This window comes from Oncorhynchus gorbuscha, linkage group LG19, assembly GCF_021184085.1.
Source record: "Oncorhynchus gorbuscha isolate QuinsamMale2020 ecotype Even-year linkage group LG19, OgorEven_v1.0, whole genome shotgun sequence".
NCBI classification, from domain to species: Eukaryota; Metazoa; Chordata; class Actinopteri; order Salmoniformes; family Salmonidae; genus Oncorhynchus; species Oncorhynchus gorbuscha.
In genome coordinates this window covers 74,286,621-74,300,758 of record NC_060191.1, presented here as the reverse complement: position 1 = coordinate 74,300,758, position 14,138 = coordinate 74,286,621, and the positions used below count along the sequence as shown (strand labels likewise).

General features: G+C 44.0%; 1 protein-coding gene across 1 annotated transcript in view; it reads right to left on the bottom strand.

The window, feature by feature from the left end:
- The window catches only part of urb1 (URB1 ribosome biogenesis homolog), an 80,209-nt gene that overhangs the window by 1,666 nt on the left and 64,405 nt on the right, over positions 1-14,138 (bottom strand). The window contains exons 35-37 of the mRNA XM_046313774.1: positions 9,895-10,004; positions 8,540-8,767; positions 7,480-7,718 (exon numbers count right to left, since the gene is read on the bottom strand). Of these exons, the coding sequence (XP_046169730.1) occupies positions 7,480-7,718; positions 8,540-8,767; positions 9,895-10,004 (577 nt within the window). The remainder of the gene's footprint in view (positions 1-7,479; positions 7,719-8,539; positions 8,768-9,894; positions 10,005-14,138) is intronic.

The following is a 14,138-nucleotide window of genomic DNA, read 5'->3' as shown; positions in this document are numbered from 1 at the left end:
TGACGTTTTCGTCTTTTGAGCTTCTAGTCATGAAATCTATGCAGCCTACTCAATCACTTTTTATAGCTACTGTTTACAGGCCTCCTGGGCCATATACAGCGTTTCTCACTGAGTTCCCTGAATTCCTATCAGACCTTGTAGTCATTGCAGATAATATTCTAATCTTTGGTGACTTTAATATTCACATGGAAAAGTCCACAGACCCACTCCAAAAGGCTTTTGGAGCCATCATCGACTCAGTGGGTTTTGTCCAACATGTCTCTGGACCCACTCACTCTCACAGTCATACGCTGGACCTAGTTTTGTCCCATGGAATAAATGTTGTGGATCTTAATGTTTTTCCTCATAATCCTGGACTATCGGACCACCATTTTATTACATTTACAATTGCAACAAATAATCTGCTCAGACCCCAACCAAGGAACATCAAAAGTCGTGCTATAAATTCACAGACAACACAAATATTCCTTGATGCCCTTCCAGACTCCCTCTGCCTACCCAAGGACGCCAGAGGACAAAAATCCGTTAACCACCTAACTGAGGATCTCAATTTAACCTTGCGCAATACCCTAGATGCAGTTGCACCCCTAAAAACTAAAAAAATGTCTCAAAAGAAACTAGCTCCATGGTACACAGAAAATACCCGAGCTCTGAAGCAAGCTTCCAGAAAATTGGAACGGAAATGGCGCCACACCAAACTGGAAGTCTTCCGACTAGCTTGGAAGGACGGTACCGTGCAGTACCGAAGAGCCCTTACTGCTGCTCGATCGTCCTATTTTTCTAACTTAATTGAGGAAAATAAGAACAATCCGAAATTCCTTTTTGATACTGTGGCCAAGCTAACTAAAAAGCAGCATTCCCCAAGAGAGGATGACTTGCACTTTAGCAGTGATAAATTCATGAACTTCTTTGAGGAAAAGATTATGATTATTAGAAAGCAAATTACGGACTCCTCTTTAAACCTGCGTATTCCTCCAAACCTCAGTTGTCCTGAGTCTGCACAACTCTGCCAGGACCTAGGATCAAGAGAGACGTTCAAGTGTTTTAGTACTATATCTCTTGACACAATGATGAAAATAATCATGGCCTCTAAACCTTCAAGCTGTATACTGGACCCTATTCCAACTAAACTACTGAAAGAGCTGCTTCCTGTGCTTGGCCCTCCTATGTTGAACATAATAAACGGCTCTCTATCCACTGGATGTGTACCAAACTCACTAAAAGTGGCAGTAATAAAGCCTCTCTTGAAAAAGCCAAACCTTGACCCAGAAAATATAAAAAACTATCGGCCTATATCGAATCTTCCATTCCTCTCAAAGATTTTAGAGAAGGCTGTTGCGCAGCAACTCACTGCCTTCCTGAAGACAAACAATGTATACGAAATGCTTCAGTCTGGTTTTAGACCCCATCATAGCACTGAGACGGCACTTGTGAAGGTGGTAAATGACATTTTGATGGCATCGGACCGAGGCTCTGCATCTGTCCTCGTGCTCCTAGACCTTAGTGCTGCTTTTGATACCATCGATCACCACATTCTTTTGGAGAGATTGGAAACCCAAATTGGTCTACACGGACATGTTCTGGCCTGGTTTAGGTCTTATCTGTCGGAAAGATATCAGTTTGCCTCTGTGAATGGTTTGTCCTCTGACAAATCAACTGTACATTTCGGTGTTCCTCAAGGTTCTGTTTTAGGACTACTATTGTTTTCACTATATATTTTACCTCTTGGGGATGTTATTCGAAAAGATAATGTAAACTTTCACTGCTATGCGGATGACACACAGCTGTACATTTCAATGAAACATGGTGAAGCCCCAAAATTGCCCTCGCTAGAAGCATGTGTTTCAGACATAAGGAAGTGGATGGCTGCAAACTTTCTACTATTAAACTCGGACAAAACAGAGATGCTTGTTCTAGGTCCCAAGAAACAAAGAGATCTTCTGTTGAATCTGACAATTAATCTTAATGGTTGTACAGTCGTCTCAAATAAAACTGTGAAGGACCTCGGCGTTACTCTGGACCCTGATCTCTCTTTTGAAGAACATATCAAGACCATTTCGAGGACAGCTTTTTTCCATCTACGTAACATTGCAAAAATCAGAAACTTTCTGTCCAAAAATGATGCAGAAAAATTAATCCATGCTTTTGTCACTTCTAGGTTAGACTACTGCAATGCTCTATTTTCCGGCTACCCGGATAAAGCACTAAATAAACTTCAGTTAGTGCTAAATACGGCTGCTAGAATCCTGACTAGAACCAAAAAAATTGATCATATTACTCCAGTGCTAGCCTCTCTACACTGGCTTCCTGTCAAAGCAAGGGCTGATTTCAAGGTTTTACTGCTAACCTACAAAGCATTACATGGGCTTGCTCCTACCTACCTCTCTGATTTGGTCCTGCCGTACATACCTACACGTACGCTACGGTCACAAGACGCAGGCCTCCTAATTGTCCCTAGAATTTCTAAGCAAACAGCTGGAGGCAGGGCTTTCTCCTATAGAGCTCCATTTTTATGGAACGGTCTGCCTACCCATGTCAGAGACGCAAACTCAGTCTCAACCTTTGTCTTTACTGAAGACTCATCTCTTCAGTGGGTCATATGATTGAGTGTAGTCTGGCCCAGGAGTGGGAAGGTGAACGGAAAGGCTCTGGAGCAACGAACCGCCCTTGCTGTCTCTGCCTGGCCGGTTCCCCTCTTTTCACTGGGATTTTTTGCCTCTAACCCTGTTACGGGGCTGAGTCACTGGCTTGCTGGGGCTCTCTCGTGCCGTCCCTGGGGGGGGTGCGTCACCTGGGTGGGTTGATTCACTGTTGTGGTCGGCCTGTCTGGGTTTCCTCCCCCCCCCCCTTGGGTTGTACCGTGTCGGAGATCTTTGTGGGCTATACTCGGCCTTGTCTCAGGATGGTAAGTTGGTGGTTGAAGATTTCCCTCTAGTGGTGTGGGGGCTGTGCTTTGGCAAAGTGGGTGGGGTTATATCCTTCCTGTTTGGCCCTGTCCGGGGTGTCCTCGGATGGGGCCACAGTGTCTCCTGACCCCTCCTGTCTCAGCCTCCAGTATTTATGCTGCAGTAGTTTATGTGTCGGGGGGCTAGGGTCAGTTTGTTTATCTGGAGTACTTCTCCTGTCCTATTCAGGTGTCCTGTGTGAATCTAAGTGTGCGTTCTCTAATTCTCTCCTTCTCTCTTTCTTTCTCTCTCTCGGAGGACCTGAGCCCTAGGACCATGCCCCAGGACTACCTGACATGACTCCTTGCTGTCCCCAGTCCACCTGGCCATGCTGCTGCTCCAGTTTCAACAGGCCTGGGCCCTAGGACCATGTCCCAGGACTACCTGACATGAGGACTCCTTGCTGTCCCCAGTCCACCTGGCCATGCTCCTGCTCCAGTTTCAACTGTTCTGCCTTACTATTATTCAACCATGCTGGTCATTTATGAACATTTGAACATCTTGGCCACGTTCTGTTATAATCTCCACCCGGCACAGCCAGAAGAGGACTGGCCACCCCACATATGCTCTCTCTAATTCTCTCTTTCTTTCTCTCTCTCGGAGGACCTGAGCCCTAGGACCGTGCCCCAGGACTACCTGACATGATGGCTCCTTGCTGTCCCCAGTCCACCTGACTGTGCTGCTGCTCCAGTTTCAACTGTTCTGCCTTATTGTTATTTGACCATGCTGGTCATTTATGAACATTTGAACATCTTGGTCATGTTCTGTTATAATCTCTACCCGGCACAGCCAGAAGAGGACTGGCCACCCCACATAGCCCGGTTCCTCTCTAGGTTTCTTCCTAGGTTTTGGCCTTTCTAGGGAGTTTTTCCTAGCCACCGTGCTTTTACACCTGCATTGTTTGCTGTTTGGGGTTTTAGGCTGGGTTTCTGTACAGCACTTTGAGATATCAGCTGATGTACGAAGGGCTATATAAATAAATTTGATTTGATTTGATTTGAAGGCTCATACACATTTTTGACAGGAGGAATTTCATGACTTTTCCATGACATTTAACAAACTTTCCATGACCAACAATTGGTGGTGTCTCTACGTACATAGGGTGCCCTCTGTAACTATTGGGACAGTGACACTGTTGTTGTTTTGGCTCTGTACTCCAGCACTTTGGTGAGAGGTTAGCATGCCTTGGGAGTATGATATAAAATGCTAACCTCCCCTATTATTGTAATGGGTGAGAGTTTAGTATGCCTTGGGAGTATGATATAAAATGCTAACCTCCCCTGTTATTGTAATGGTGAGAGGTTAGCATGTCTTGGGAGTATGATATAAAATGCTAACCTCCCCTATTATTGTAATGGGTGAGAGTTTAGCATGTCTTGGGGGTATGATCATAAATGCTAACCTCCCCTTTTATTGTAATGGTGAGAGGTTAGCATGTCTTGGGGGTATGATATAAAATGCTAACCTCCCCTATTATTGTAATGGGTGAGAGTTTAGTATGTCTTGGGGGTATGATATAAAATGCTAACCTCCCCTATTATTGTAATGGTGAGAGGTTAGCATGTCTTGGGAGTATGATATAAAATGCTAACCTCCCCTATTATTGTAATGGGTGAGAGTTTAGCATGCCTTGGGAGTATGATATAAAATGCTAACCTCCCCTATTATTGTAATGGGTGAGAGTTTAGCATGTCTTGGGGGTATGATATAAAATGCTAACCTCCCCTGTTATTGTAATTGTGAGAGGTTAGCATGTCTTGGGGGTATGATATAAAATGCTAACCTCCCCCTGTTATTGTAATGGTGAGAGGTTAGCATGTCTTGGGGGTATGATATAAAATGCTAACCTCTCCTGTTATTGTAATGGTGAGAGGTTAGCATGTCTTGCGGGTATGAAATTTGTGCGTCTGTAACTTGCTCACTCATTTTATAATTTCATGTCCAAAGTGCTGGAGTACAGAGCCAAAACAACAGAAATTGGTCACTGTCCCAATAATTACAGGGGGAGGGCACTGTATAGAAAAGTCAGTGTAATGTGGTATCAACACAGGGAGGCTGCTCTCTGATCCCATGTAACAGCTCCTGTCATTGAGCAAGGCACTAAACCCCCACATAGTAGAATACCTGTTAGACTACTGTATAAAACACACAGTCAGCCCTCAGGCTGGAGAGCTGCTAATATCTGTTAGACTACTGTATAAAACACACACAGTCAGCCCTGAGGCTGCAGAGCTGCTAATACCTGTTAGACTACTGTATAACACACACAGTCAGCCCTCAAGCTGCAGAGCTGCTAATAGCTGTTATACTACTGTATAAAACACACACAGTCAGCCCTCAGCCTGGAAAGCTGCTAATACCTGCTAGACTACTGTATAAAACACACACAGTCAGCCCTCAGCCTGGAAAGCTGCTAATAGCTGTTAGACTACTGTATAAAACACACACAGTCAGCCCTCAGTCTGGAGAGCTGCTAATATCTGTTAGACTACTGTATAAAACACACACAGTCAGCCCTCAGTCTGGAGAGCTGCTAATATCTGTTAGACTACTGTATAAAACACACACAGTCAGTCTGGAGAGCTGCTAATATCTGTTAGACTACTGTATAAAACACACACAGTCAGCCCTCAGCCTGGAGAGCTACTAATACCTGTTAGACTACTGTCTGCTAAATGACTTAAATGTAATGTAAATGTATAAAACACACACAGTCAGCCCTCAGCCTGGAGAGCTACTAATAGCTGTTAGACTACTGTATAAAACACACACAGTCAGTCTGGAGAGCTGCTAATAGCTGTTAGACTACTGTATAAAACACACACAGTCAGTCTGGAGAGCTGCTAATATCTGTTAGACTACTGTATAAAACACACACGGTCAACCCTCAGTCTGGAGAGCTGCTGGCTGTGCAGGCATTCGATCCAGACCTGCTCAAACGGAGGCAGTTTATCAAGGTTGTGGTTTGTTAGAGGGGAAATAAAAATTCAACCTGACCACCCATGAGCTCTCCTGGAGGATGGTTGACAACCCATTAGATCTCTCCTGGAGGATGGTTAACCACCCATTAGATCTCTCCTGGAGGATGGTTGACCACCCATTAGATCTCTCCTGGAGGATGGTTGACCACCCATTAGATCTCTCCTGGAGGATGGTTGACCACCCATTAGATCTCTCCTGGAGGATGGTTGACCACCCATTAGATCTCTCCTGGAGGATGGTTGACCACCCATTAGATCTCTCCTGGAGGATGGTTAACCACCCATTAGATCTCTCCTGGAGGATGGTTGACCACCCATTAGATCTCTCCTGGAGGATGGTTAACCACCCATTAGATCTCTCCTGGAGGATGGTTGACCACCCATTAGATCTCTCCTGGAGGATGGTTGACCACCCATTAGATCTCTCCTGGAGGATGGTTAACCACCCATTAGATCTCTCCTGGAGGATGGTTGACCACCCATTAGATCTCTCCTGGAGGATGGTTGACCACCCATTAGATCTCTCCTGGAGGATGGTTGACCACCCATTAGATCTCTCCTGGAGGATGGTTAACCACCCATTAGGATCTCTCCTGGAGGATGGTTGACCACCCATTAGATCTCTCCTGGAGGATGGTTGAACCACCCATTAGATCTCTCCTGGAGGATGGTTGACCACCCATTAGATCTCTCCTGGAGGATGGTTGACCACCCATTAGATCTCTCCTGGAGGATGGTTGACCACCCATTAGATCTCTCCTGGAGGATGGTTGACCACCCATTAGATCTCTCCTGGAGGATGGTTGACCACCCATTAGATCTCTCCTGGAGGATGGTTGACCACCCATTAGATCTCTCCTGGAGGATGGTTGACCACCCATTAGATCTCTCCTGGAGGATGGTTAACCACCCATGAGCTCTCCTGGAGGATGGTTGACCACCCATTAGATCTCCTGGAGGATGGTTGACCACCCATTAGATCTCTCCTGGAGGATGGTTGACCACCCATTAGATCTCTCCTGGAGGATGGTTGACCACCCATTAGATCTCTCCTGGAGGATGGTTAACCACCCATTAGATCTCTCCTGGAGGATGGTTGACCACCCATTAGATCTCTCCTGGAGGATGGTTGACCACCCATTAGATCTCTCCTGGAGGATGGTTGACCACCCATTAGATCTCTCCTGGAGGATGGTTGACCACCCATTAGATCTCTCCTGGAGGATGGTTGACCACCCATTAGATCTCCCCAGAGAGAGAAGCCCCATCATGAGGTGTTTTTAATAAACTACAGCTCCTAAACATTTTGTCAAAGCAGGTAATTCAGAGAGGAAGCCCCATCGTGAGGCAGCAGAGATTCTAGCAGTAGCATGACATATCCAGTAATCACTCAAATCAAATCAAATCAAATCAAATTGGAGGATGGTTGACCATTTGTCACATACATTGGTTAGCAGATGTTAATTTTGTCAAAGCAGGTAATTCAGAGAGAGAAGCCCCATCGTGAGGCAGCAGAGATTCTAGCAGTAGCATGACATGATAACCAAACTCACCCAGCAGCTCCTTGACTTTGTGTTTCTCCGCCACAGTCTGCAGCTGGCTGAGGAGCGGTGCATTGTGGGTCAGCGTGCTCCAGCGGTGGAGGAGGGCGAGGGCGTCTTGGGAGGAAAGAGCCTGGGGTCGTAAGGTCAGCCAGCCAGCCTCCCCGTGGATCCCCAGAGCTGTCCCACTATGCTGCAGGATGGAGCTCAGAGTCTGGAGATAGAGACTCAGCTGACGTGCCTTCACCAGCCTGGAGAAGAGAAGGAGAGAGGTAACAGAGCTGTCCCACGATGCTGCAGTCAGGAGCTCAGCCCTAGAGACTCTGGAGAGCAGTATAGGAATGGTGCTGGAATGATAGCTATCGTTTTATGTGCTCTTCTGTGTGTTTTGTTTTACTCATCTTAAATGTAGACCACTATTTACCAAGAGAGTTTATCATCTATATTCTTGTAGCAGTCTATTTACCACCATAAACTGATGTTGGCACTAAGCCCAGACTCAACCAGCTATATAAGGCCATAAGCAAACAAGAAAATGCTCATCCAGAAGTGCCCCTTTAAGGGGCGGGCCATTATCGTGGTAATAATGTTCTGCTGCCCCTTTAAGGGGCGGGCCATTACCGTGGTAATAATGTTCTGCTGCCCCTTTAAGGGGCGGGCCATTACCGTGGTAATAATGTTCTGCTGCCCCTTTAAGGGGCGGGCCATTACCGTGGTAATGTAGACAGTTGCAGCAAACGCAAACGTATATTGAAAAACAACTAAGTATGTGAACAAAACGATGTAACTAGCCAAGAAACAACAAGACAAAAAGTCAGACTTTGGAAGCCTTTCAGGTCAAAGTCAACCAACTTCTACATTTGGGCTTTTCGATTGGGGGTAAAAAATGTAAAAAACTGTTCCCAAATGCTGTGTGGCAGGTGGAATAGACATCCTTACCCGGCAATGCCAAAATATACCCCCATTTGGCAGGTGGCGGGTGTTGACTTTCCACCCTCCTCACAACGGTGTCTTTTAACTACATTTTGCTTTACTAAGCAGACCATCATAATGTAGTTCAGGGGTCCTCTACCTCAAATGTCTGATGATGGTGGTGGCCACACACAGGAACTGGCTGATGAGGGGTAGAGGGAGAACCTTTGGAGTGCTGTGTCCCTGGGGTTTGTCCTCATTGGCAGTGGAGGAAGAGGATGAGGAAGAGGAGGCTCCCTCACCTCGGGTCTCCTTCTGTCCCAGGTTGGTGAACCACAGCACATGGAGCAGCTCCACCACAGCACTCAGCAGACCCTGGTCTACATGTCTGGAGGAGAGAAGAGGGGTTTGATTCTACAGCAGACCCTGGTCTACATGTCTGGAGGAGAGAAGAGGGGTTTGATTCTACAGCAGACCCTGGTCTACATGTCTGGAGGAGAGAAGAGGGGTTTGATTCTACAGCAGACCCTGGTCTACATGTCTGGAGGAGAGAAGAGGGGTTTGATTCTACAGCAGTCCTGGTACTATTTTAACTCTGTTTGAGTCTTCTCTAATGATGCCCTCCCCTCCCCCTCAGCACACTGATTCTACAGCCCCCTACCCCTCTGGAGCACACTGACCCCCCCCCCTGGAGAGCACACTGATTCCACCACCTGGTACTCCCCTGAGCACAATGATCCCCCACCCCACCCCCTCAGCACACTGACCCCCCCCCCCCAGAGCACACTGACTCCCCCACCCCACCCCAGAGCACACTGATCCCCCCTCCAGAGCACACTGACCCCCCACCCCACCCTGGAGCACACTGATCCCCCCAGAGCATACTGACCCCCCCCCCAGAGCATACTGACCCCCACCCCCACCCTGGAGCACACTGACCCCCCCTCCCCCCCAGAGCACACTGACCCCCCACGCCACCCTGGAGCACACTGACCCCCCCCCCCAGAGCACACTGACTCCCCCACCCCACCCCGGAGCACACTGATCCCCCCCAGAGCACACTGACCCCCCACCCCAGAGCACACTGACCCCCCACCCCACCCTGGAGCACACTGATCCCCCCCCCCACCCTGAGCACACTGATCCCCCACACTGAGAGCACACTGACCCCCCACCCCACCCTGGAGCACACTGACCCCCCCAGAGCACACTGACCCCCCCACCCCACCCTGAGCACACTGATCCCCCCCCAGAGCACACTGATCCCCCTCCCCCAGAGCACACTGACCCCCCAAGAGCACACTGACCCCCCCTGAGCACACTGATCCCCCCCAGAGCACACTGACCCCCCCAAGAGCACACTGACCCCTCCCCCACCTCTGGTCACTGGTCAACAGGGCTTCCTGGTGAAGGCAACTTTTTTGTTATTGTTGTTTAAAATAAACAAATTCAGAACCAGAATGTCTGGCTAGATGATTTAAATAGTAAAGACGAAATCCAGACAGTACATCTCACCTCCTCTCCAGCAGCTGCAGAATCCAGGTGAGGAGCCCGTGGCCCTTGGTCAGGTTGTAGGCTGCTTTGGTCACACGACCAGCCTGGTGCAGGACTCTCACTATCAGAGTCTGGTAGAGAACGTCACACACAGGAGGAGAGACAACGGTCATGAACATCAACATATGATAACATTGTACCTTATTGAAATATGTATTATATTATAATATATATATATATATAATGTATTTAAACAAGGGGGTAATCAGTATATGTCCAAAACATAAAGTATATATATAATAATATATAATAATATATAATGTAAATAAATAATGTGCCCATTGATTCAGAAGACGCTAACTTGTAAATGCCTCGTGAGTTTACTTCAACTGTCCTACCAATCAGAACCCAAAATATCGGCTTGTTTTTCTCCGATTTTCGTAAACAAAGTAAATGTAAACATATTCTCATAACATGGTTGAAACTATCATTTTTATATCAGGGATGGTCAGTCCTTTGCATTCATAGCTCGGTCTATGAATTGAGAGTGGTCACATTTCTCCAGCCCCATCTATCCCGTCTATTGTTTTATTATTGTTTTATACAGACATATACCATTGAAACCAGTAGTCTATTGTTTTATAAAGACATATACCATTGAAACCAGTAGTCTATTGTTTTATAAAGACATATACCATTGAAACCAGTAGTCTATTGTTTTATAAAGACATATACCATTGAAACCAGTAGTCTATTGTTTTATAAAGACATATACCATTGAAACCAGTAGTCTATTGTTTTATAAAGACATATACCATTGAAACCAGTAGTCTATTGTTTTATAAAGACATATACCATTGAAACCAGTAGTCTATTGTTTTATAAAGACATATACCATTGAAACCAGTAGTCTATTGTTTTATAAAGACATATACCATCGAAACCAGTAGTCTATTGTTTTATAAAGACATATACCATTGAAACCAGTAGTCTATTGTTTTATAAAGACATATACCATTGAAACCAGTAGTCTATTGTTTTATAAAGACATATACCATTGAAACCAGTAGTCTATTGTTTTATAAAGACATATACCATTGAAACCAGTAGTCTATTGTTTTATAAAGACATATACCATTGAAACCAGTAGTCTATTGTTTTATAAAGACATATACCATTGAAACCAGTAGTCTATTGTTTTATAAAGACATATACCATTGAAACCAGTAGTCTATTGTTTTATAAAGACATATACCATTGAAACCAGTAGTCTATTGTTTTATAAAGACATATACCATCGAAACCAGTAGTCTATTGTTTTATAAAGACATATACCATTGAAACCAGTAGTCTATTGTTTTATAAAGACATATACCATTGAAACCAGTAGTCTATTGTTTTATAAAGACATATACCATTGAAACCAGTAGTCTATTGTTTTATAAAGACATATACCATTGAAACCAGTAGTCTATTGTTTTATAAAGACATATACCATTGAAACCAGTAGTCTATTGTTTTATAAAGACATATACCATTGAAACCAGTAGTCTATTGTTTTATAAAGACATATACCATTGAAACCAGTAGTCTATTGTTTTATAAAGACATATACCATTGAAACCAGTAGTCTATTTCTCTCATGTTCTACTGGTTTTTAACTTTCTTACATTGTCCGGTAGCCGACTTGATTTGTACGCATTGCTGTGCTAATAATGTTAAGAAATCATTCATTAGCATTTTAAGCTAAACGTTCTGAGCACCTTTGGCCAGCTGTGAGTCTTTCTGGGTCAATCTCTAAGAGCTTTCCACACCTGGATTGTGGGACACATGATTCTTTTTAAGAATTCTTCAAGCTCTGTCAAATTGGTTTTGCCATAGATTTTCAAGTAGATTTAAGTCAAATCTGTAACTCGGCCACTCAGGAACATTCACTGTCTTCTTGGTAAGCAACTCCTGTGTAGATTTGGCCTTGTGTTGTTGGTTATTGTCCTGCTGAAAGGTGAATTCATCTCCCAGTGTCTGGTGGAAAAGCAGACTGAACCAGGTTTCCCCTCTAGGATGTTGCCTGTCCTTAGCTCCATTCGGTTTATTTTTTATCCTGAAAAACTCACCAGTCCTTAACGATTACAAGCATACCCATAACATGATGCAGCCACCACTATGCATGTAAACATGGAGAGTGGTACTCAGTAATGTATTGGATTTTCCCCCAACATAACACCTTGTATTCAGGACAGAAAGTAAATTGCTCTGCCACATGTTTTGCAGTATTACTTTAATTCCTTGTTGGTATTTATTTATTCTGTACGAGATTCCTTTTTCATTCTGTCATTTAGGTTAGTATTATGGAGTAACTACAATGTTGTTGATCCATCCTCAGTCTTCTCCTATCACAGTCATCAAACTCTGTCAGTTAGGTTAGCATTATGGAGTAACTACAATGTTGTTGATCCATCCTCAGTCTTCTCCTATCACAGTCATCAAACTCCGTAACTGTTTTAAAGTCACCATTGGCCTCATGTTGAAATCCCTGAGCGGTTTCCTTCCTCTCCGGCAACTGAGTTAGGAAGGACGTCTGTATCTTTGTAGTGACTGGGTGTATTGATACATCCAGAGTGTAGGTGCCCTTCTTTACGAGGCATTGGAAAAACCTCCCTGGTCTTTGTGGTTGAATCTGTATTTGAAATTCACTGTTCAACTGAGGGACCTTACAGATAATTGTATGTGTGGGGTACAGAGATGAGGTAGTCATTTAAAAAACATTATGTTAAACACTATTACTGCACACAGAGTAAGTCCATGAAGCTTATAACGTGACTTTTTAAAACAAATCTATACTCCTGAACTTTAGGCTTGCCATAACAAAGGTGTTGAATACTTACTGACTCAAAGACATCAGCCTTTCATAAAAAAAAAACATAATTCCACTTTGATATTATGTGGTACTGTGTGTAGCTCAGTAACAACAAATCTGCATTGAATCCATTTTAAATTCAGTCTGTAACAAATAAATGTGGAAAACGTCAAGGGGTGTGTGAACACTTTCTGAAGGCTCTGTGAAATCAAAGCAAATTTTATTTGCCGAATACAATTTCACCTTACAGTGAAATGCTTACTTTACAAGCCCCTTAAGCAACAACGCAGTTTTGGCACGGTTGGTTTACAGCCAATAAAGAAAATGGCAGCCATCTCTCATTTTAACATGCATTGAACAGTCTATTTTAGCTAACAGTGAAGGAGTTATATTATTAGCATAAATCATGACTAACCCAATCAAATCATCACTTTAGGAATAGTGCTGATTTGATTGGATTAGTCATGATTTATGCTAATAATATAACTAGTAGTCTATCTTACATGAGTCTGTAAATATGATGATGCATGGGAATGCTTCATTTTAAAAAAGGTTAATTTTAAAATGGTGAAAACATACTTCCCCAAACTAGAAACTGACACGCTGCCTATGAAATTGGCTGGTGATTTTGCTGTTTGTTACTGGTCTTGTTGGCTGAGGAAAAGTACACGTGGATATTTATTGTAACATATTCAACGTGCAAAGTAAGGAAACACGTCGTTGCGTCCTCGACTTACATGTCAGTGTCTCTCCTTCTCATTGGTCTATTATACGGACAACATGATAGTGTCTCTCCTTCTCATTGGTCTATTATACAGACAACATGATAGTGTCTCTCCTCCTCATTGGTCTATTATACAGACAACATGATAGTGTCTCTCCTTCTCATTGGTCTATTATACAGACAACATGATAGTGTCTCTCCTTCTCATTGGTCTATTATACAGACAACATGATAGTGTCTCTCCTCCTCATTGGTCTATTATACAGACAACATCAGTGTCTCTCCTCCTTATTGGTCTATTATACAGACAACATGATAGTGTCTCTCCTTCTCATTGGTCTATTATACGGACAACATCAGTGTCTCTCCTTCTTATTGGTCTATTATACAGACAACATGATAGTGTCTCTCCTTCTCATTGGTCTATTATACAGACAACATGATAGTGTCTCTCCTCCTCATTGGTCTATTATACAGACAACATGATAGTGTCTCTCCTCCTCATTGGTCTATTATACAGACAACATGATAGTGTCTCTCCTCCTCATTGGTCTATTATACAGACAACATGATAGTGTCTCTCCTTCTCATTGGTCTATTATACAGACATGATAGTGTCTCTCCTTCTCATTGGTCTATTATACAGACATGCTAAATGACTTAAATGTAAATGTAAAATGATAG